Below are 25,199 nucleotides of genomic sequence, written 5' to 3'. Positions count from 1 at the left end.
CATAATCACAAGTTTTTTACCTACACAGTCTATATCATACAAGTTATCAGTGAAGCTATAATAAATGTTCCATTGCTCTCAAGCATCCTCCTTAATGAACTTCAGAAATGCAAACTTATTCATAAACCTAAGCTGGAGATTTCATTTAGAATGTATAAGTGCATGTAACAGCATGTGTACCAGAAGAAGAAAGTGTTATTTGAGAAATGGTTATAGGTTTGTAAACCCCAGAAACATTTGCAGATATTCTCTTTGTTTAGCTGCATTAGCAGCAGTTCTGAACTTTTGGTATCAATGGGTTTGCATGCAATAAAAGAATCTTATTCCAGTTAATATGAAGGGAATCTTAAAGGTAGATCATTTATCTTGAACTTTCAAACAACTTCTAAATTAAATAATAAAATACAAAGATTAGCATTTGGGGAACTTTGTCAAGCACCTTACAAACTGTTTTTCTTTAATATTAGCTTTGGCTTTCCCCAGATAGCGCTCAGGTCCTTAGAACTGCAGTGTATATTAACACACTCCAATTAGTGGCCAGCTGTGCAGCTACATAATTATGACTGTAACTCATTGCCACTTGTAGTCTGAATACTCCATGCTATCCTCACTCAGTGGTCATAGACCGAGCAGTACTATTTAGTCATGTGTGATACAGAGGCTTTAAAAAAGTTTTGATTGTCTTTATATTTCCTTTCTTTTAGTTTTATTATATTATTTTTTGACAAGGGAACATGCACAGAACTGCATAATAATCAGGATAAAAGTTCATAATAGATTTATTCCATGACATAATGAGGTTTTGTTCTCTAGCCTTTTCTAAAATACTATTAATATTTGATTTTTTCAGTCCTGATCATTATCAGCCTCTGAATTATCATTTTCAAAGAGCTGTTGTAACTCTCAAGGTTTCATTACTGAAGGGTGACACTCCGTTCTGAGTCTATTACCTATTACTGTGTATTCAAAATTAGGTTTGTTTTTCTGTCACCTTCTACTGTGCTAAAATCAGTTTACATTGAATCTTATCAGTTACTCAGTTGCCCAAGAGGTTGCACCAGAAGTTGCTTCTGTAGTTCATCAGTCAGACACTTCCTTTACTAACCTGAAAAACAGCATAATGAGCAAGTTTTGTTAGCTCAATATTTACCTTTTTATCACAATTTTTTTTTGTGAAAGCCACATCAATCTTTTCCCCAGCACAGTCCTTTATTATTGTTATAATCTGTATTTTATGCTTTGGAATGCTTTCTCCCATTTTTGGACTTCAAGTTTTCTTCTTGACAGTCCCCTGTCTGTAACCCTCAGGAAAAAAAAAAGGTGTCATGTTTCCCTCTATACAGTAAAGCATGGAGATTTTTCTAATAATAGTTCCTGTAGCTGCAACACACTTTATCAGGGAAAGTACATCAGATCAATTTTCATTAAAAGTCTAACTTACAGCTTTATGCATACATTTGAAGGGCACAGCTACAGTGTAAAAGTTTGTGGGATAGATAATTGGAAAGTTAAAATTAAATTTTCTTCTTCTTTTCCCCTTCTTCTCTCTCCTTGTCCCTCTATTGTTCCTAGCTACTATGTGGTTTTCTTTAGCAGAATGCAAAACCAGGTGTTTCTCAATATCCTCTTCATTCTCCACCCCCTTTTGGAGTTTTCATGTTTTGAACAAGCATGGTAGCTGAAATCTTATAATGTGTAAAGCAACATATGGGTATTGAAAAGTGCACAATTGCCAAATGGCAAGAAGGACAAAGAGGCTTGGGATCAGACTGCCTGCCTGAGGCTGTTGAGTTGATATCCAGCTGTGTCTACCCTTCAGATGAAAAGCAGCTGAATACCAGTGGCTGGAAGCTGGGACAGGTGGCAGTGCAGCATTGGTTAGGAGCAGAAGCACAATTAAGACACTACTCAGTAATGATACATTTTATATCTTATTTGGCATTAAATGAGTAATCTGCTTAATATATATCTTTGGATGAAGTGGCTGTTGCCATTCTGGCTGCTGCTGTGGGACAAGGGATTAAAATATTGAAAATAAAACAAAATCATTGAATTGCTCAGACTTTGAGGTCTAAATTCAAATCTGTAAACAAATCACAATTAAATGTTTTATCTATTTCTTCCAGGAGGAAGAAAAACACTACTAAAAACACTACTCAAAACACTACTAAAAACACTACTCAAAGACCTGTACACAACATCAGTGTTTTCTGTTCTATTTTAATTTCTGCAGTTACTTTTCTATCAGTCTGGTAAATCAGACAATGCTGCATAATCTTCTCATATAAGCATCTGTAGAAATGTGAAAATACCTATAGTATTTACCTAGGAAGGAATATGTGAGCAATTAGAAAGAACCAGAGCAGGCCAGAAAAGGGGTAAGCAGTCAAAGAACAGACAAAAAGGAAAAAAATTAATAGTAGGAGAAAAGTGTTAGGAACACCACACCACTTGCATCAGAGGAAAAGAGTCTGTAACAGCCTGAATATCTGAATGTTGAGTCAAATGACAGACTTAATCTAGACTTAAATGTAGAAAATACAAAAGCAAAGTTAACAAGGTGTAAACTAGGACTCAAAGAAAAAATATCTTCTAATACTCATATTTACATTGGGTTTCTTGGCAAGACTTTGCTAGTGGGCAAGCTACACTGGTGGCTTTTTTGACAAGCTGCCAGAAGCTTCCCTCATGTCCAAAAGTGCCAATGCTCCAAGAGGCACCTGCCACTGGCCAGGGCTGAGCCCATCAGAGACACGGTAACATATTTAAAAAGGTGAAGAAGTTACTGCGCAGACACAATGGTGTTTGGAGAGGAGAGGGGAGGGGAGGGGAGTGAAATGTATGAGAAACCAGCACCAAGGTCAGCACTGAAGGAGTGGGAAGAGGTGGTCCAGGCACCGGAGCAGAGGTTCACCAGCAGCCTGTGGTGCAGCCCAAGGGGTGACAGCTGTGCCTCTGTAGCCCACGGATGTACATGGGGGAGCAGAGATCCACCTGCGACCCATGGAACACCCAGTGCCAGGAGAGGTGGATGCCTGAAGGAAGCTGTGACCCTGTGGGAAGGCTCCTGGCAGGAGAGACCTGTGGAGAGAGGAGCCCACGCTGGAGCAGTTTGTTCCTGAAGGACTGCACCCCATGGGAGGGACCCATGCTAGAGCAGTTCATGAAGAACTGCAGCCTCTGGGAAGGACTCTCCTTGGAGAAGTCCATGGAGGACTGATTCCCATGGGTGGGACCCCATGCAGGAGCAGGGAAAGAGTATGAGGAGTCCTCCCCGAAGAAGGAAGAGGCAGTAGAGACAATGTGTGACGAACTGACCACAGACCCCATTCTCTATCCCTCTTCAGCACTGCAGGGCAGGAGGTAGAGAATTGTGGGTAATGTGACTGGAAGAAGAGAGGGGTGCGTAAAAGATGTTTTTAAGATTTGGCTTTATTTCTGTTATCATACTCTGATTTGATTGTCAATAAGTTTAATTAATTTTCTCAAGTCAAGTCAGTTTTCCTTGTGTAATTGGTTAGTGAACTCTCCCTGGCCCATGAGCCTTTTATTTTCTCTCCTTCATATAGCTGACGAGGGCAATGATAGAGCAACTTTGGTTGGTACCTGGCATTAGGCCACAGTCAACCCACCACAACATTAAATATGGGCTACATTAATCTTGATAATTTTCAAGTCTTCATCTTGCATTTTGTTTCCCCAAATATTTCAGGTTAATTTTATTATCAAGAAAAATGCTTGGAAAGATGCTTTTTGACTATGCAGGTTCCAAATTTATAGAATGAGAGTGTTTTTCAATTCATTTAACTCAGGAAGTCAGCTATCAGAATTGTAAATAAAGTGAAAGATACCCTGATGCTTTATCTGAACCAATTCAGCCTGAGCTTTATAATTTGTACTTTGAGTAGAAAGGTGGGAAGCATATGACATGAATTTTGTTTGTGTGTGTCTGGAGGCTCTGTAAATCCTGAAATCTGCAGCTTTCTTTAATTATTAGTTACAAAGTAGACATTTTTCTTTACCATGTGCTGTACCACTAGGATGTACACAAATGCAGGGTGTTTATTATGCAAAGTATGAGTGGAGCTGCTGGAACTGGAGGTGTCTGACATGGATCTTTCTGACTTCCAAGGGCATTTAGTCAGAGAGTAATCTGAGCTTTGCTTCTGGCAATGTTCATAACCACTACACTCTTAGTCTGAGAACTTCTACATCATCTGTCTCTCTTCTTCTACCATACATGTGGAAAAGACGATAAAAATTTGGTGTTTCTGAGTGCTTTAAGGTTGCTGCAGGAAAATTCAGGAGCAGTCTGTAAGCCACCATCAATCAGACTGGTGAGAATTCACATGCCGTTTATTGTGGAGGTTACTCACCTTAACTATTAAATTAAGGATACATTAAAAAAAGATTGTGTTTAATTATTATGTAACTTAATATTAAGCAAGTAAATAAACTTCTCATAAATTTATTTCAGGAAATTCTTCAGTCTTCTCCTTCATCTTTAGTTTTGCCAGCTGTTGACTGCAAGGCTACCCGGAATCTCCTAAGTGTTCTTCAAGAATCGGGAGATTGGAAGTTAACAAATGTAACTAATTTAAATGTCTCTCAGCTGGAACTGAATGCATCTAACTCAAACTTACTGGTGGTTCAGCTACAGCCATTTGACAGGTAGGAGTTTATCACGAACAGAACTGACCCACACGTGTGCATGATTTTTGGAGCTTTTGAAAATATCGGTTGTATTCAGGAAATTAAAAAAAAACACAGTGGAAGCTTGTAGTGCTATCAAAATTGTTTCTCTTACAAGGACGAATTCAGTGTTTTTCAAAGTCCCCTGATGAGCTTACCAGGTATAATAGATGAATTATGTTGAGAAATGCAGTCAGGCATTCCTATTTTGTCTGCCTCATTATATGAGAACAAAGGGGCAGCTAATAAAACTAAATGGCAACACACTTTTTAGCAGAAAGGCTCAATTATTTTACTCGACATGTGCTTGACCTGCAGAATTAATTGCTAGAAGGCATTCCATGGGTCAAAAATACTGACAAGGATAAATAAGCAAGCAAATAAACATACAGACGAACCTGAAGCTAATAAAGAGCCTGATTTTCCATCATTATGGAAGGAAGAGGAGGGCTATAATTCTTCATGTTTCCAGATCTATGAGAGTTGTGATCTAGCAGAGATAGGGAGACAGTGTTGCTTCAGGTGAATGCATATTTAGAAAATACAAGGCATGGTTGCTGAACTTCTTCTGCTTATTCTTCTTCCCAGCTTGTTATTTGAGCATTTGTACATGTTGGTTTAAGATGCAGATATCAACGTGTCCTAAACAAATGCAATTCTAGCTGCCACGTCACTACACAAAAAGAGGTGTGATAACTATTTTAAAGAGCTCCTGTACAAATGTTAAACAAGGGGCCAGCACCAAATGAAAAAAAGCTTCCCAGAGACTGATCAAAATAGTGTCAGTTGTATGGCTTCTCTGCTGCCTAGGAAATTTGACAGGTTTAAGAATTAGCTGAAGATGTCGTTCTTACATTTTTAATGGCTTTGCAGAAGAAAAAGATCATTAGGAGGAGATGAAAGGATAACAGAGGGACTGCCAGTAATCCTTTTATCAGTCAGTATCTTCATATATTTCTGATTCACATCATTCTTGCCTAGAAAAAAAAAAAATTAATTATTTTTCTCCCTCTTTTTCTCTAGTGGTTTAAAAGAGATTTCCACTCTGGAAGCAGTTGCTGAAAATGGTAAGTAGTATTACCTAGACATAACTAACATTTCATCATCATTGAGCAGGTAGTATTCTCTAGTTCCAGGCTTTGCTTTTCTACTACTATTTAAAGGCTTTTATCCCACTTGCCTTCTCCAGTATTTATAAGCTGTGGTTGTCTTAGTTTTAATCAGGCACTAAGTGTCTGTGTCATGAAATTGTAAGCTTGATAAATTCACATCTGCTTCAGGCATGGGCTCATTCTCTGAGCTCAAACCCTGCATGTCTGTGCTACTTGAGCTGCCCCCTTCGATATCACCTTGCACACTGGCAGCTGGATGTGCCAGGTTCATCTGGCAGTTCCAAGGCCTTGATCTCAACAAAGGGTGTCTGCACAAATGGGAAATGTCTTTTTAATCTTTATAAAACAATAGTGATGGCCTCCTTTGCCTTTGATATAAGTATTTTATTGGCTTTGCAGTGTATTAAACGCTACTTGTTAAAGTTGAATCTCTCAATATAATACTATAAAAAACTTTTCTTGCCTACCATCTGGTTGAAAAAGAGGTGCCATACATGAAAATGGTACTGAGAGGCATCTCGTTGCAGAGCTTTCACTTACTACTCTAAATTAGAAATCAAATTATAAAGCATGCAAATCCAAATGGTAGTTTTGGAGGTTTACAGTGTAGTGGGCTGATAATTAAACAGTGTTCTTAGTGGCTATGACTGTTTCTGCTCAGAACTGGGGTTGTAAAATCAGAAGCAGATTTGAAAAACAGGGGAAAATACCTTAGTACTGAAATTAGTTGTGTATCCTTTTCTGTTTGTTTTTGTACTACCAAAATGAGTGGGTTTTATACTAAAACAAGCAGTTGGGTTTCCATCTCTGAATTGCAGAGGAGTTATTTTGTTCTATTTTCTGTCCCCAGAGCATACTGGGTAGTTGAGCCTTGGGTTATTGTTTGTCTTAGCTAAACAGTGGCTTTTTCTTTATGGGACATTTCTTTCAACAGTTGCATGGATTCAAGAATAAGCTTCCCAAACCCTAGTGTCATGGTATCATAGAATATGCTGAGTTGGAAGGGAACTATTGGGATCTCTGAGTCCATCCTGGCCCTGCACAGGACACCCCAAGAATCACATCATGTGCCTGACAGTGTTCTCCAAATGCTTCTTGAGCTCTGTCAGGTTTGGTCTTCTGCTATTTCTCTGCAGAGCCTGTTGCAGTGCTCTGGGTAGAAAACCTTTTAGCTGATACCTGCCTAAACCTCCTTTGACTTGGTTTCATGCCATTTCTTGGACTCTTATCACTGGTCACGAGTGTTGAAATCAGCAGTGTCTGCCCCTTCTCTTCCCCTCATGAGGAAGCTGTAACTGCAGTGAGGGCTCCCCTCAGTCTCCTCCAGGCTGCACAGCTGCTCCTCATAGGGCTCCCTTCACCATCCTCATTGCCCTCCTTTGGACACTCTCTAATAGCTTTATATCCTTCTTATACTGTGGCACCCAGAACTTCCCCCAGCACTCGAGGTGAGGCCGCCCCAGTGCAGACCAGAGCAGGACAATCCCCTCCCTTGCCTGGCTGGTGATGCTGAGCCTGGTGCTCTCCATGACAGGGCTGGCCCTCCTGGCTGCCAGGGCATGCTGTAGACTCATACAGCTGCTGTGTCAGGCTGCTTTGTTTTGGGAAAGCAAAGTTAAGAGGTGATCTGTGGCAGGATGGAAGAAAAGGCTACGCCAACTTTTTGGTTAGTATCAACTAGATGTTAATCGGGAAGGTGAGTGGAATAGAGATGTGCCACTTTTCTTGGCCAAGTACAGAATCTGCACTATGTTTCCCAATATTGTTCCCACTATTGTAGGCACCTAATTTAGGTGCTCTAAAACATGGTGGACAGTCTGATCTCTTTTCTTTGGAGAATTTGAAAATACTTCATAAGAAAGGTAGAGTTCTGATCACAGGCAAAACAGAGATCTATATCAACTGTATTGTCAGAAGGATGTTCACAGAAGCTTCTCTGGATGAAGGAATTACCTCTAGAACCTTCCTGAAGGCAGGAGTTATAGATGTTACTGGTAACTATAGTTACATGTAGCTCCTTTCTGAAGGGAAATGCAGATAACACATTATTTCAGAAAGCTATTTGTTGCTTTAATGAAAGAAAAACCCAAAGTCAGTCTCTGCATTTTTATACATATTTTCTTTTGTTCTGCAAATTTTTGCTAGGGCTGAAAAGAATTTCCAAAATCTATGAATCCAGAATAAAAAATCTACATTATATAATGTCTTGGATCTCTGCAACTGACATAATTATGGCAGTAGTTTTTAGGCAGTTATTTTCCTAAGTACATTTCTTATAGTAGATCCTCTTAGCAATAATTTTTAGAAGAAAAATTTACATAGCTATGATTCTTGACTGATATGAGGAAATCAGTTCAGCTGAAACCCCATAGAAAAAGACAACACCTGAATTCTTACAAAAGCCAAATATTTCACTTGGCCAGGACACCATAATTACAGTAAATGTAAGTGGTTAAAGGGGATAGTAATAAAAACTCTTAATTTCAGCAAATGCAAATAAAACTCAATTTCAGTATAACCTCAAAATCTGAGAAGTTTTTATGCCTAGGTTATAAAATATCCATCTACCAGGCTGGTACATAAATAAGAAGTGAGAAGGCACTGGAACAGTAAATGTGAGTTGGCTGACTTGCTTCTCAAGCAGTCCCAATAACAACACTAATACTGGTTCATGATTCACAACTATTGTGCTCCTTATAAGCAGATGTTCATGTTTCTGCATAAATATTGAAAAAATGTATTAGTTGTAAGTATTTATTGCAACTGCTTGTGGTTTCAGAACTAGAGGAGGATCTTTTGTAGAGGCATATTTGGACCTCTTTGAAAGGCTCTCTCTTCCTTATTTGACTTCTTCATTTTTCAGAAATATTTCACCATATTTCTCCTTTGGCCTCCAATGTAATGAACAGGAAAATTTTCTATGTCCTGTTGGTGGTGCAGAAGCAGGCTTTAAATCCACAGAAGGCAAAAGAAATATTGCTACCAGTATTATGCATATCATGCCCCACACTAAACACTATGTTTTGAGTGTTGTTTCTCAGTGGTAGTTATGTGTATTTTGTAATTCACAGAACATTACTGCTTAAATTTTATTATTTATTTATTGACTTGTCACTTGACTAACAGTACATGTATCCTGTTCTCAAGTGATTTCTTCTGCTTCTGCTTTTAACTGCCCAAAGTTCAAACTTTTGGGTATATTTTCCGTGGTTTTACTTTTCAGTTTCAAAATCACCCCTTTTTCTGAACTGTCGTGTTTTTTTATATTTGTGCATTTTTCAAGACACTGAATGTGTCTTATTCTATTTGTACCTAGACAGAATGAGCACTTAAGTTGCTTAAACAAACTGAATAAGCTTAAGCATCTAGCTCATTACTTCTCCAGCTACTGTACGATTTTAGCTTTCTCAGCTTACAGTTTGTTGAATTATACATGATTCTATTTACAGACAAAATAATTGGAAGAGTGACCATGGATCTGCAGGAACGAGGGATTCATTTTTCAGTAATTTATACTGCAGTGAGACCTTCAAGGGTGAGTAATCTTTGGTGCCTAGAACTGTCAGATTTTTATCATCGAATAACTTAATGTTTACAGAAGAACTCTGTAGATGATTTTCAAGATTATACAGACAAGCAATCTATATTATATGAGGTTTTGACCAGAAATTAATATGAATTTTCATATATGAAAATTTTCATATATTTCATATATGATGGATATATCACACAACTATTGAAGCTTTACTGTTCTAGGAGACTATAAATTTGCCTTTGTAGAACTTATTACCATTTTTAAGAACTGTAAATTAATTTTTTTTTTCAGTTTAACCCTAGTGGTTTTGTAGTGAGTTCTATGTAGAACATTATCAAACTTCCTAGTGTGGCAAATTAATATAGACAGAGTGTTATTAATTAACTGAAGGCTACTAAAGTATCCATTTTAAAATTAATCAGTTTAATTTCTTTTAATCAACACTTGGTATTTACAACTGAAAGGTAAAGTTTTCAGCCTTGATGATAGTCAAAACATAATTTATATATCACATCATATCACATTAACAGTCAGTAACAATGCAGGATAGTTATGCAGAGTTATCTTTTTGTATAACATAAAGGTTGCAATCAAAAATATTAAATTTTTAATTTTAATATGAATAAGTAGTGGACAATCTCACCTTGAGAAAAAAAAGAGTTCCTGTTAAGAAGAGAAACATTTGAAGTATGGGCTGAATCCTAAAAAATGCAACTTTGAAAGAAATGTGTCTATCTGTTTCAGACGTAATGCAATCTGAGTTCCTAATATGATAATGGAATCATGGAATCATTAAGATGGGAAAAGAACTCCAAGATCATTGAATACAACCTTTGACCAATCACCATAATGTCAACTAAACCCTAAGTGCCACATCCAGTAATTTCTTGAGCACCTCCAGGCATGGTGACTCCACCACCTTTCTGGGCAGTCTGTTTCAATGCTTGACAACCCTTTCAAGGAAGAAATTCACCCTGATGTCCCACCTGAGCCTCCCCTGGTGCTAGTTGCCTGGAGAAAGAGGCTGACCCCCACCACTCCTTTCAGGCAGTTGGAAAACAATAAGGACCCCCCTGAGCCCCCTCTTCTCCTGGCTGAACACCCCAGCGCTCCCTCAGCCACTCCTCATGTGACTTGCTCTTTAGACCCTTCACCAGCTCCACTGCCCTTCTCTGGACACGCTCCAGCCCCTCAGTGTCTTCTTGTGAGGGGCCCAGAGCTGGACACAGCCCTTGAGGTGAAACCTCACCAGTGCTGAGTACAGGGGAAGAACGACCTCCCTGCTCCTGCTGGCCACACCATTGCTGATACAGGCCAGGATGGCACTGGCCTTCTTGGCCACCTGGGCACACCCTGGGTCATGTTCAGCTGCTGTCAGCCAGCACAGCCAGGTCCTTTGTACTCACACAGACTCATGAGTGTCCAAGTGGCACAGTGGGTCACTAGCTGCTTCCTCTTGGATTGCAGGGATTCCATTCTGCTCCCAGACCCTGTCTACCAGCTCGGGAGGCTGAGGATAACCAGTCTTGCTGTTAAAGGCTGAGGCAAAGAAAGTACAAGTACCTCAGCCTTTTCCTGGTCCTTGATTACAATGTTCCCCCCCTTCCCCACATCCAAGGACAGAGAATTTCCTTAGCTCTACTTTTATTGTTAATTGACTTATAAAAACATTTTTTATCTCTCACAGCAGTTGCCAGACTGAGTTCTAGCTGAGTTTTCAGCTTTCTAATTTTCTCTCTACATGACCTAATGACCCCTTGTACTCTCCCTGAGTTGCCTGCTCCTTCTTGGAAAGGTCATGAACTCCTTTTTTTCCCTCTGTTTTCCAGTGAGAGCTCTCTGTTCAGCGAGGCCAGTCTTCCTCCTTCATCAGCTCATCTTTGGGCACATGGGGATGGCCTACTTCCGTGCTTTTAAGATTTCCTTCTTAATGTATGTCTAGCTCTCCTGAACTCCTTTGTTATTAAGGATTGTCCAAGGCAGAGGTTTTGTTGACCCCCTTCCTCATTTCACCAAGAATTGTAAACTCTGTCATTTTGGGGTCTCTATGCCCAAGGCAGCCTCCTACCACCACACCTCCCACCAGCTCTTCTCTATTCATAAACAGCAAGTCTAGCAGGGCACCGTCCCTGGTAGGCTCACTCACCAGATGTGTCAGGAATTTATCTTCCTCACGCTCCAGGAACCTCCTAGCCTGCCTCTTCACTGTGTTGAGTTCCAGCAGACATCTGGCAAGTTAAAGTCTCCCACAAGAAAAGGGGCTAGCAATCGTGAAACATCAGCCAGTTGCTTGTAGAATATCTCACCTGCCTTTCCTTGGTTTAGGCAGCATGAAAGACATTTGTGTGATTGTCTAGATCTAGCATGAGAAATGCCAACAGGATCTTGAGAGGCTGGAAGGTTTTTGTGAGGTAGCAAAATGAAAAATGCACTGCTATTCTTACTGCAAGAATAAAACCCAGAGAAACTGTCTTTGGTGGGTATGGAGGGAAGTCCCTTAATCTTATCCAACAGAAGAGTGAGAGGCCACTTAAATGGGCTTCATAAATGGTCCTTAAGCCAGTAGTGGATGAGCCCCTCAAAGGTGTTCTGTGTTCATTCAAAAGTAGTATGGGTTTTTGCATGAAGGTAGGATCTTGAACCTCTGACTAATCCAACAAGGTGATCACAATAGTTCCTTCAGGCTCTGGGGAAAAGGCTAATTCTGCTTAAGAAAAATGAGAACTTTCTTTAAAAATGTACCCTGTGAAATTAAACTCCAGAGACTGGATTTTGGAGACCCAACTTAGGGAAAAACCCAGTAGCATGAGGAGGCAAGCTCACACTGATATTCTGTATACTGTGTGTTTTTGTGGCAAACGAGAGAATATTAGTCCAGAGCCTTTGATCTGCCTTTTTGTCTATTTCTTTTTTTTAACAAAGATCCAAAATAAAAATAAAATTTACTTTTTTATTGTGGCTCTTTACTGTTTGAAATCAAAGGCATGAGGATGTTCTTAGCTGAAAATTGCATTTAGAACAATTGGAATGAAATACATTTTTAATTAATGAAAAATTGGAATTAAGGGAAGGAATTTTTTTATCAATTTTAAAAAGATTTTAAATCTATGCATATTTCAACAGGCCTTCCAAATTAAAGTAACTTAGTTTGAGCAGCTGAAGCACTTTTAAATAATTAAAGCAATGTATTTTAAGATGTTCTACGTTTCTAAAATATAAGCAATTTAAATTTTTCTCAATTGTATACATTTAATTCTTTATAAAACCATTTGAAGCATTTTTTGGCTCCTCACAATAAATTTAAGTTATTTCAGTGCATTCAAGGTTATCATATTCTGTACAGAGCTAGGAAAACCAAAGCAAAATGTACTACTGAGGGTTCATCACTCTGTGTATTTGCATATAACCTCTCTTTGGTATGTATTGCATATCTTTGGCTGTGCTTGAACTGCAGAAGGTATGAACTGTTTCATAACCGTGAGTGAAAATACTAACTCCCTTTGCTTAAAGACAATATTGCATGATCTAGAAGCTGCAGGATCACTCCCCGGTGATAGCTGAGATGAATATATATATATAAGAAGTAAAAGGCTTTAATCATGTTGAGAATGATTTTCAAATGCACTATGTAAACTGTATAGCTATCATTCACTGTGGAAGATTTTGCAGTCACTAGTGGCGTTATTCTCAGTGATGAAGGAAATTAGCTTAAGAATTACACTTTAAAGAAAAAGGTAATCTTCTTCTAGATAGGTAAATTAATTTTATACAATAAAGCTCCCAAAAAATGGTGGTTTTGAGATGCTTCTTTTCTGAAAGCTCTACATCCTTGCTCTTGGGCTGTTTATGGCTTAATAACATCTCTATATCATTTTTGTTTGTTCTTCCATTGCCTCAAGCAGAGAAAAATAGATGGTTCTTGTTCTGTTCTGGTTTCAGCATGATTGGATGGCTAGAGCACCTCTTCTTTGAGGAAAGGCTAAGGGAATTGGGATTGTTCAGCCTGGGGAAAAGAACACATCAAGGTGAACTAATTGCTGGCCTTCCAGTACCTGAAGGGAGACTACAGGAAAGCTGGAGAGAGGTGTTTTTTTTTTTCACAAGAGCATGTAGTTACAGGAAAAAGGGGAATGCTTTTAAACTGAAAGAGAGTAGGTTTAGATTCGGTATTAGGAAGAAATTCTTTCCTGTGACGGTGGTGAGGCCCTGAAACAGGCTGATGCCCCATCCCTGGAAATGTTCAAGGCCAGGCTGAATGAGACCCTCAGCAACCTGCTCTAGTGGAAGGTGTCTCTGCCCATGACAAGAGGCTCGGAACTAGATGATCTTTAATGTGCCTTTTAATTCAAGGCATTCTATGATTTGAAGCTGGAAGAGACTGAAAGAGACACCACTTGGACAACTACTTGGAATGGTTTCATGAACCAGTTGATGGTTCCTCCCACCATCTCATAAAGTAGCTGCCTTCCTCCAGCAAGGCAACTGCTGAGTCTTGTGGCTCATGTTTTGAAATGCATTGACTTGTAGGTCTGTCTGACCTGGGATGAGTTGGGATCTTTCTGGCTGAGAGAGTGATTTGTAGCACCTAATTCTGGGCAAGTGAAGTCTATATGTCTATATCTGAAGTCATCAACCAGGGTTCTCTTTAGAATCAAGGGTTTTTTAGGATATGATCCTTCTGACTGTTTTGTAGGAGACCACTGCAAGATGAGATGATACTCACTCTTAAAGGCAATCATCATGCTTAGGTTAGATCTTGACATGTACAGATAGTCAGACGAGTCTCACTCAACATTTCTCATATTTTTTTCCATTAAAATCCAGAAACTTATCTCAAGATGTGAGGAGTGTCTTTCCAACACTTTTCTTCCCTTTGAAAATCATTTGAAAGCTTATTTTTTTTCATGAGAAGCAAACCCTTCTGCAGTCCTTGTTCTACTTTTTCATCGGGAGTTCTCATGAATATATGAATTTCTGTGTTCTCGAGGAGTTTGATCACGGTCACCCCTCTACTTTGATTTCTTCTGGTTAGCTTTTTGGCTTATGGTTTCAATGCATAATTTTACCTCACTGTTGGAATTGGAGAGGTTAAAAAGGCTGCAATGATTTAAGGACACATATGCTTCAAATCATAAATCTCATCAAGTTCCCCGTCATTCTGATACTCATAGGTGTCCCTGTAACTTTTTTACTAGTTTTCTTCTGAAACTGCAAGACAGTTTTACAGTTGTTATCTTTTCTCAGTGAGATTGAATGCTGAAGGACCACATATTGCTAAAAGGAGATTTATGGCTACATTCCATGATGATACTCATTTTGTTGACTCCACTTTTTACAGATGCATTGTGAAATGCTGTTTAAATTTTCTGTACTGCCTCCACATTTTCAGAGAACTTCAGTTACCATCAGCTTTGGACTCCTTCATTCTACAAGCTGTCTGCTCTAGTTGGTGTTTCTGTGTGTTGAATCTTTGATACCACTCAGAGCCAAGCAGTATGAGTTATAGGAACTTTTTACAGCCAGAAGTAATATTGGAATCTGTCACACAAGTGGTTACTTTTGACACTTAAAAAGTATCTCTTGGAGATATCTTCAGGTGCTATTGTTTTGCGCCTCAGCTGAAAGGAGTATGAAAAGTTTTTACCTGCTTTGACAAGTGCCTGTGGTTGTTTTCTTTGTTTCTGCCCTCTATCTAACACATTTTTTTAAATGTATCGTATTTTGCTCTGCTACATCTTCCACTTACATCCAGCTCCCCTCTGTTTTGTTGACTATTCAGTTTATTGCTCCAAGGAGACTAAATGCTGCAATAGCCACCCCACTGACTTCACAGCTTCCAGCTAATGGAATGCTTTTGGCCATTTAATATACTCAAACATTACATAACGTGAGCTTTCCCATGAATAAACATTATAAAAATGCTTATATTGCCATTTCAGGAGCTGAGATGTAGATTAAATATCCTCACACATCCTTGAATACAGGAATTGCCTTATTCATTTAGTCTTCTATTTTTACATTTGAAGGAGCTACTGGAATTTGACACAGTATAATAAAGCATTGGTGTTTCCAGCCTAAAAGAAGAAGAAAAAAAAAAGGAATTCCTTATCCTTTGGAATGCCATTATAATAAAACATAAACTTTAACTTGTAGGAGAAGAATGTACATTTGGTTATTTTTCTAGCAAACTCAGTGTTGAGAATTTTTTTCTGACAGAGTATTTTTAAAGAACTACAAAAGAATTGCTTTTGAAGGCAGGTTGAAGCCAGTTAGTTGTCACTCTAGATGAACAAACATTTAGCCAAATTAGTTTCAAAATTGAATGATTAAAATGTGAGAGATTCTTGTTAGCAATTCTGTATGATTCATTCCATGTGTTAGTGGGGAATTCAGAGAAATAGCTACTGTTTTACCTTTAACTCTAGACTTTGCACCAAAGCAAGTTAAGATTCACTTCCTTTAAACGTTTTTACAACTTTAGCTTACATTTTATATTATATATATATGTATGTGTTTATGCACTTCACTGCTAAATGAAGGGCAGAATGGGACTAAGCTATTAATTTTATCTGATCAGAACAGTTTTGTTATTTTCAGTTGCTATGCTTTTAAGGCGTAGATGAAACCTGTACACATTTTCCATGTAGATCAAATCAGAAGGTTGTATTTATTTTGCTTTTAAAACTAAGGACCAAGAAGACTGGGGTGGAGGAAGTATGGTGGAGAAGGACACAGGTAAAGATGAATTGTCTTAGGACTAAAAATTTACCATTGGTAAAATGCAAAATTTAAAATTGGTAAAATGCAGGGATAAAAGTTGCACTGAGTATTCTAAAAGCTACAGTCATATATAAGCAGAAGTCATAAACATAATAATTCAGAATGAAATTAAGGTATAAGGGTAAAATAGGACAGATTAAATAGAATGTGTAACTGTAAACAAACATATTTATATGATATGTTGGTAGGCGTACTAAACATTTTCTGAAAGCAAAATGCCTAAGTAAAAAAAGTATTGGAGTGACAGAATAGAGCTCTAAAGAACTGATGCTGTGTCTTAAAGGAATTTTGGATTCCAGGAGACAAAGATAAATATTCTGAGAATCCTGGAGACCTATTCTAAGAACAGTCTTTGAAGACTGAGGGTAATGCAATATCCAAGTAATATGTCTTTAACATTAGGATTAAAATAATCCATCTAGGTTTGAATTGATAAATTGCTCAGTAATCTCCACTAATTATGTTGGCTGACACTGCTTATATCTGGACTACAAACCACTTCAACACAATGTATTAAAAGGTCAAACTATACGTCAAAAAAGCATTTTTCCCATTAGTCTCCTCCCCACCCAGAAACATCCCAAACTGTTGTAAATAACAGAGTGAAAGAGGTGAGGCTATTAAAAATAACAGTCATGCTTCAAAAAGCATAGTCCTCTATGATACAGAAAATTAAAAGGAATGTAAATTGCAAATTTAGTGCAGTATCATATGGCAGACCTAATGAGATTCAGAGGAATAATGTCCACAAGACACAAAAACTACTCATAAATACACATTAGACAGGAATTCTTTTAGAGAGTACTGGATCTAATAGAAAAGAGGAATGCAGAAAAATGAGTGTCAGTGCAAAGCCAAATGGCCTGTGTGTTGATCATAACAATGTTGTTCTACCAGCTGTGGTAGAACATAAAGAAGTTCTCACTTCAAACACTTTCAAGAGTCATATAGCCTCAAAAGATTTTGCTGCTACTTCATTAGCAAAAGCAGAGATTTCAGAATAAATCAATAAAACTAATTGTGTCATATCATCAAGGTCATATATTATTCTCGTAAGTTTAAACTAAAATAAAAAACTGCCAGACTGTCATCATGATTTCTGAGTTACAATTTTTGAATTAAAATTTTTATAATATATATGAAAATTAAAAAATAGTTTAACCTTCATCATGGAGGAGAAGGATGTTTCAAGTGTGACATGGGGCTGGAAAAGAGGCTCCATATGTCTGGAGAAATACATCCAGGTAAACCTACCTTCCATACTGATAAAAAAGGTTGAAACTGTAGTCATAAATATGTGGATCTACGAAGAAAATACAATATGGTTTCAGTGCTTTCTAAGAGGCATAGGATGTGCAAGCAAAACTGATTGTGTTGCTAAAGTAAAAAGGGTAAAAAAGTAGAATTACTTGGTACAAGAAGTAAAATCTTTAAAGGTAGGAAACAAGGGATAAAAATAAAGGATTCATGTTCACAGTGGGGAGCATTTGCCAGTGGAACTCTGTGGGGATTGATGTTGATGCCTGTGCTCTTCAGCAGAGTCGTTAGTATGGAAAGGGGGCTGAAATCCAAAGATGCCAAACTTTGCTGATGTACTGACAAGTTGGAGAAACCACTCACAGCACTGCATTACTGAGTGAAGAAAATACAGATACAGTCCAGTCTAAAGAAAAGTAACATGTAGGGAAAACCTTAAATATGCATATTACACTGTAGTGAGTGGCTGCTGTTTCTCAGAAGAGGAATTGCAGTACAAACGTGGGTAGATCTCTTGGAACATCCCAGCAGTCAGCATTAGGATGAATAGCAAGCAGAGTGTTACCCACCATTTGGAAAGGAGGAGAGCAAAGCAGAAAGTGTTCACTAAGTCCTTACAAGTCTGCCAGTGAAATAGTGCATGTGGTCCTGGCCATCCCATCTCCAAAGGATACAGTAACTCCAGAAGATTAAACTATTTCATCTAGGAAAACTGAGGGAAATTCAAGAGGGAAATAATGAATAGAACCACCAAATATGTGGACAGGCTGAACAGGAAATATTACTCATTGTCTCTGGAAAATATTCATGACAATCACCAATCAGACCATAACACAGGAATTCAGGGGCAACAAAATCCTTTAAAGAAAAAAAGATGAACTATTTTTGGATCACAAAAGCACACAGATTTCAGTGTTTACATAAACTGGTGGAAGAAAGGAAAGATGGGTGGAAAGAAGGTCCTATTACATGTGTTGATTTGAATGCTACCTTCAGACCTGAAGGTTTCTAACCCAAAGATTAGAGAAATCAAAGAGGGCATCCTAGGACAAGTATTGTTTGTATTTACCCTTTCCTTCTTTCAGCTGCCAGTTACTATCAGGAGCTCTGGCTGTGAGCTAGGTGGACCTTTGCCCTCATACAGTTTAGTTGGTCTCATGTCTTGGCAGTGGAAGCTTGGGATATTGACATAGCATTTCTCTGGGACAGGAGTGTGAAAAGTAATATGTAACTTATTTAACTAAAGGCCAAGAGCCAGGAGAGGCAGCCAGCAGAATAAGCAAAGCTGCACTATAAGAAGCTCGCGGACTTTCCTCCTCATGCTTGCCTATTAGATTGTTGTAGAACTGCACCTCTGAAAATGAAAATAGTTGCCACATCATAAAAAAAAAGCTTGCTGCATGTAAATCACAGCTCTGCTGGCAACCAGGAAATCCATAAGGAGAAGTGACTGTGTCAGCTGAAAATGGAGAGGTGGCAGCTCAAGCTTGATGCAGTCTTCCCTACTTTCAGTACAGTGAAACAAGCTGGGTCTCAAGAGCCTTGTCATTAAACATCTGCAAATTGTCTCTGGGAGCTCTGAATCATTTCCCTGTTCATTGCTGCTGGTGAGCGCAGAGACTTGTGTCTTCAGTGCCTTCTCCTGACACCAAAGCCCATTGGCATGATCTTTTTCACAGGGAGATATACATTCCCATTTTAGGGAAGCACAGGGTTAGGAGTGGGAAACGATTACACCTACCCAGAGGATGACCATGTATGTCAGATACCTGGGGTTGAAAAGGCAGGAGCTGAGAGATGTGTGGCTGTATGGTTGGGTGGCCTCTGCATGTGGTCAGAGCAAGCCTTACCCTAAATATCTACCTCAGTACTTCTTGTCTTCCTTCCCTCCACAGGAAATGAAACTAAAGCTTGTAAAAGAACAAACTGGTGCAATGACAGGGATGCCCCATGCACTGAGAAAACCATTTGTATCCTGTATAATTTGTTTTGTACTGCAGCCTCGATTGTCTGTGCTAGAGAAATAGTTGTTAGAGGAGCAAAAGCACACTTTACTAACACAGGACATAAAAATTTGCTGTTAATCATTAAAATGCAGATCATATATCCTGCAAAGTGTGAGATTTAATGGCAGAATAACAAAGCCTTAAGTTTTAGTGCATCCAGTCTGTAATACAGTTAGTTAGTTAGTTAGTTAGTTAGGTAGTTAGTTAGTTAGAAGAAACCTGGATTATTTAATTTTACTTTCAAGTGAAATTTCATATTCTTTCTTTTCACCTTATAGAAATTTTTGAAAAAAATGTATTTTCTTTATGTAGTGCCACAGAAAGTTTTGATTTTGGAATTTCCGTGTTTTGTGGTAGGAAGACATTTTGTTGTGCTGTTCTAGATCTGCTATATTTATGCATGTAAGAGCTGTGTTTTTCTCTCATTTTTACCCTGAATGTGACTCCCTGAAGTATTAGACTGTTCAAAGCCATCAGTTAATGATTTCCTGGCATTTGAAAAAGTAAAGAGGGGACATCATTATTCATACACAGTCATTGTGTATACGAAACAATAGAATATTTAAGGTTGGGAAAGACCTCTAAGATCACTGAGTCCAACTGTCAAACCATGCAGCCATTTAAACTCCTAATTGCAGAATGCATGTCTCTAAAGTTAGGATAAAGTATGATAGTTTTTTAACAGAATTTTCAAAGATGTTTATGATTTTAGCAGAGGAATATATCTTTCCTTTAGGGATGGATATTGAAAAGTTTTCTCTAAAAGTTCCTTCTATTAAATCCTAAAGGTTTTTCCATAAAAATCTGTGAACCTGGAATTGCATGCAAGTCTCTTTTCAATGTTTGTACATTAGCATACAAAGCTAAGAAGTAGCCAGGGTGTTAATAAAAGGTGAACAGAACCCGTTCCTGCTGGCTGACAACTTTAAATTGAAACAGATTTCATCAACTAATACATTATATATTTCCTTTTAGACAGCTGTCTAACTAAAAAATCAGTTTAAGGAAAGCTGTGGTATTAATGTCTTGGAGGAAATGGTCTTGTATGGTCAGACCCCTTTATGGTCACCTGTGCTAGCAGCATTAAAACTACAGCAGAGCTAGAGGCAGTGGCGGGAGAGCTCTGAGACTTGCCAGTGCCCCCCTGGACTGTTAGCTGGGAATGGTGAAAGAGAAGAAGCAAATCTGCTCTGCATGAGGTTGAGAAATCTTTGTTTCCTCTGGGATCCCACCTAGCATTGTAGCACTGTTCTCACCCATGCAGGCCTACCAACGCACTCCAGCCTCACACGGGAATCTTTGTTATTGAGTTGCTGTATTACATATGTCCTTAGTGTCACTGGTAGACCAGAAAAAAAGGCAAGAAACTAATCCCTTTCCTGACAAAATGCCACAGACGTATTTTTTAATTTGGTGATGGAAGCATTACTTTGAAAGCCGTACATAAAGTGATGCCTGAGATCAAATTTGATATTACACAGCATATTTTGTTCTTTTTCTGTCTTTTCTGTTTTATGAAATCCTCAGTGTTTACAATTTTATTGAAACACTTCAACTATTATTGTCTGAATTGATTTCTGATTTAGACCAAGTGAGTGATTTCCTAGATTGATATTTAATGAATCAGAAGAAGTACATTTACTTTTTAGTACACTACAGTATGCAAGTTAAACCTCAGTTATTTTAACAGCTAGATATCTTTTCTTCTGGGGCTTTCAGCCAAATCACTTGTAAGATTCTTCAACAGAACAGGGACGGTTTCTTGCCTTATGGTGAGGAGAACTAATGCAAGGTGAATGTTGGATTCTGCTGTGCATTCTCACTGTTAAAAGCTCCTTTCTTCTCCCCAGTACATGATTTCCATATGACCCTAAAAATATTCCTTGCTCCTGATCCTCAGTTCTCAGGATCTGAACTTCCAGCAGGAGTAACTGACTGTGGTTGAGCCAAATCCCCAGCCAGGCTTGCCGTTGCCTGGCATTGAAGCTTGCATATGGTGTAAGAACAGCAATCGTCATCAAGCTGCTAAAACAATCCCACAAGAATGCTGGAAGGAAGTTGGTGTTTGTTTTCTAATAAACTTTGCCTTATAAATTTCCATTTTCCAAAGTTTCATATCAAAGGATCCATAATTAGCAGACACAGAGGTGGTACAGAGGTGGCCAGGAAAGATTGCATGCTTTGGTCTCATTTTGGTTTAGTTAATGGGCTAGAGACAGGTAGGAGATAAAGGAAATTATGAAATTGTGGTTGATAGCATTGGCTGAGGTTCCAGTTAACTGGAAGATTTAACTAGGTTTTGGTGGGAACATGTCTATTTTGAGAAAAACTTGGAAGATGAAGAAAAGTTTGTCAAGAGAAACAAAGGCATGGAAATCTTAAAAAAAGCATGCATATTTTTTCCAAGATTAGTTTTTTTCTAGACTTTCTGATGTGGATTTCATCTATATATACATAACTTCTAGCTTACATACTCTACTGTCATAAAAAATTATATGGATATTAAGTACAGGAAAGCAGAGTAGAAGTTAAAAACCTTTTTACACATTTTGGTTTAAAAAAATCCTTCTTTTAACTTCCCTGTAAAAAGATCCAGTTTGCTAGATTTATTGGCCTGTTTTCCAGATTAGTCTTCCAAAGTCCTGCAGGATCCAAATATTAAGAAGAGAAAGGGAAAATTTTAAGGGTCTTCAGATTTTTAATTTCCCTGTGACTAGCCTACATCTGGGACAAACCATGCTGGCAACTCTCCCGGCACTATGAGTAACACACTTTGGCTCCTGTCTGCATTTTTCAATTAAGCAACCCACCAGACCCCTGAGTAACCTCTGTCCAACTCTCACTGCATCTGTTCCATTTTATTGCAGCAGAAACTCCTCCATCCTTTTTCCCATCTTCTGTAGTAACTTGAATTTTACATATGGACATAAGAAAGGGGAGAAAACAACCAGTTGGAAGTGGGTATTCCCCTAGCAGTCTAAAAACTATGCAAAATCTGTAGCTTCTTTTATCTCTAAGCAGAATTGCTTGAAACAGGGCCCAAAATCTAATGTTCAGCCTGGGGACATTGGCATCAGCAAATATTTCTTGAATGGTACATCTGGTAGATTCCTTTTAGGATTAATTCTTTTTTACAAGGCAAGTTCTTAATATATTTTTTTTCTCTCTTTTGTATACTGCTTGCAAAATCTGATTTGCTAAAAAGGTGTAAATAAGTTCTAACATTTTTGAAGATGACCAACACAGTGTTTTCATTGAAATAGTTGTGTTTGGGTTATTTGTCCTAACTGAAATTTAAGGTGATGTATTAAGTGTAGTATCTCCTTCCAGCTACTATTCCAGCTTATACATATTCTGTTTTACTTTCTAAAATCAGGATATTTTTATAGAAAAAGTTCTGCTCTTTCTTAGGTTAGATGAAAAGGTTTGTTATAAAAATTCATTGAAAGTTGTAGCAAGAAAATAACAGGTAATACACATTCCTTCAGAAAATGGGGACTGCATTTCAGATGTTCTTGTATGTGTCATACATTGTCTTATTTTAAAGCCTTTCAAGTGGAATTGTTTCCACAACTGCTGCATCACACCGTGCTCTGCTCTGAGTTCTGCTGCTTGCATGGTCTCTGCTAACTCTCTTGTCTCTGCACAGTGCTGGTGGCAGAGTAGTTCCATTTTCTGTAAATGACAGTAAAGAGATCTTTTATTCATCCCAGTGCTGCTAAAGGACAGGCCTGTGCAGAAGCACATCTAGCCATGAATATGTGAGCTGATGCTGCAGATTGTGTTTATGCAGGCCACTGAACTGAGCAGTGCAGTAAATACTGCAGTTTTATTGCCTCTTCTAACAGAAGATCTTGAAGTGCTTGCTCATGACTGGGGTGATCGCTACAAGTCACGGCAGTTCTATCAATTATAAAAGAGAACATTATGTTTTACAGTGAGATCATTATCTCTTATTGTAAGATGTGCATTTTGACTTTAACATCCATGCCCCAGCCTTATTTTTATGAAAAACCCTGAGGGATGCAGAACATGAGGTACAAGCTGTGTGTCACAGCTGCCAAGCCATTTGGCTCGCTGGTAGAAGTGTGCATGGTTCAACAGGGAAACCATCAGATGCTAATGTAAGACAGCAAGGTTGGCCACATATCCTGCAAGGCACCAAAATTATAGCATTCATTGTTAATAAATGAATGCACATTTCTCTGCATTCTTTTTTTACCTGCTTCATCAGTGTCATAATAGAGATGGGAAATAGAGGTCAAGGATTCTTCTGGGAGAAATATCAATATGCTATTGAAATTTATTCTGGTGTCTTGTTTAAGCTTACAGTTACTGTAGGAATATGTAAAATAGAGTTGGAAGGGACCCTAAAGACCATCCAGTTCCAATCCCCATGCCATGAGCAGAGACACCTTCAAGTAGGCCAGGTTGCTCTAAGCCCCATCCAACCTGGCCTTAAACACTTCCAGGTCTGAGTCAGCTACAAGTCAGCCTAGAAGTGAATTAAAAAAACAAAATCCCAAAACGTTAGAAATCATAAAAATGTAAACAGTTAAAGCTTAAAAAAATAGAGATAATTGGTAACTCTGCTCAATGTTCTAGATTTTGACAGCTTAAAACACTGTTATGCCACAGTCTTCCACTGACAGGTGAATGAAATAAGTCAAATCAAATGTATTTCTGTTTGCTGCGTGTGTGATTTTGTAAACTTGACACCACAAAGAACATTTTTACAGCAATACAGTTAGTGTTCAAGAGCACAAAATCACAGAACAATTACGTGCAGGTGTTTTTATTGAAGCGTATGGGAACTAGGGGTATCAGTAACCCAAATCTCGCTCCATCATCTTTGTCCAAAGTGCACATATTTATACAATTTCAGCTGTAGCAGTAATCACTATAGCAACCTTATCGATATTGCTTCATTAACATTGCTTCATTAATTTCATTAATATTGCTTCATTAGAGTTAGTTCATCCTTGTACGAACCTGTACGAATCTTATCTCTGGGTATCTTAGAGACCCCAAGTACCAGTTCCCGTTACAATAAACATCTCAGCTTGCTGGACAATCCCTAATACCAAGCATTCTTGTGACCTGCTTTTACATGATTTTCAGAAACATTTAACCCCATAGTAACAATGCCAAATTCTAATGCTTGCCTTTTAAATTGTTGACCTTTAGCAGTGAGATTGCCTGCATCACAGATTCGTGATACACTATCTTTCAGGAAAATGGATGTATTAGCAGGGGTGATGGTGCTATCCATAGTGAGACCATGATGCCACATCAAATAGAAAACGTGGAGGAAAACTGATCTGTTTGTGTAGGAAGGAATGTGAAATGATAATTTCAGAAAAAGCATTTGAAATGTGCTGATACTTGGCTGGGATGTGAATGCTGAGTGGCTTCTGATATGCCACAGCCAAACCCCAGAAAGAAGCACGATCTGCCATTCTGCAGTACCCCTGCACCGAGCACATGGCAGCCTCCTGGTGTTGTTTTTTTAAAGGATATCTTGCAAAAAAAAAAAAAAAATTTTTGATGGTCCCTGTTAAAGGAAATTGAGAAAATGCAAGCATACAGTTCTTTCGGTATTCTGTGAAAAGAATTATAGTTGGTACATGATATGTAGATGCAGTTCCATTTACCAACCCCAAAATCTAGTTCAGATAAAAGATGTTTGTCTTTGTGGTGTTATTGTAGCAGTTGCAGCACCTGGCCTCCCTTCCTTGGACCTTGCATGTCATGATTTAGGCCATCATATGTGATCCATAATATTCTTTGTCGTCATTTTTTTGCAATGTATTTTGA

The 25,199-nt window shown here is 38.3% G+C and overlaps 1 protein-coding gene across 1 annotated transcript in view; it reads left to right on the top strand.

Annotated features, from left to right (window-relative positions):
- The window catches only part of LOC102099134 (V-type proton ATPase subunit S1-like), a 50,330-nt gene that overhangs the window by 8,510 nt on the left and 16,621 nt on the right, over positions 1-25,199 (top strand). Inside the window, exons 4-6 of the mRNA XM_005519518.3 lie at positions 4,478-4,671; positions 5,716-5,759; positions 9,254-9,339. Of these exons, the coding sequence (XP_005519575.2) occupies positions 4,478-4,671; positions 5,716-5,759; positions 9,254-9,339 (324 nt within the window). The remainder of the gene's footprint in view (positions 1-4,477; positions 4,672-5,715; positions 5,760-9,253; positions 9,340-25,199) is intronic.

This window comes from Pseudopodoces humilis, chromosome 5, assembly GCF_049639895.1.
Source record: "Pseudopodoces humilis isolate 2021_Gansu_Grassland_sample_001 chromosome 5, ASM4963989v1, whole genome shotgun sequence".
In the NCBI taxonomy this organism is placed as follows: domain Eukaryota; kingdom Metazoa; phylum Chordata; class Aves; order Passeriformes; family Paridae; genus Pseudopodoces; species Pseudopodoces humilis.
The sequence above is the reverse complement of the archived record's forward strand: the minus strand, read 5'-3'. Positions and strand labels throughout refer to the sequence as shown.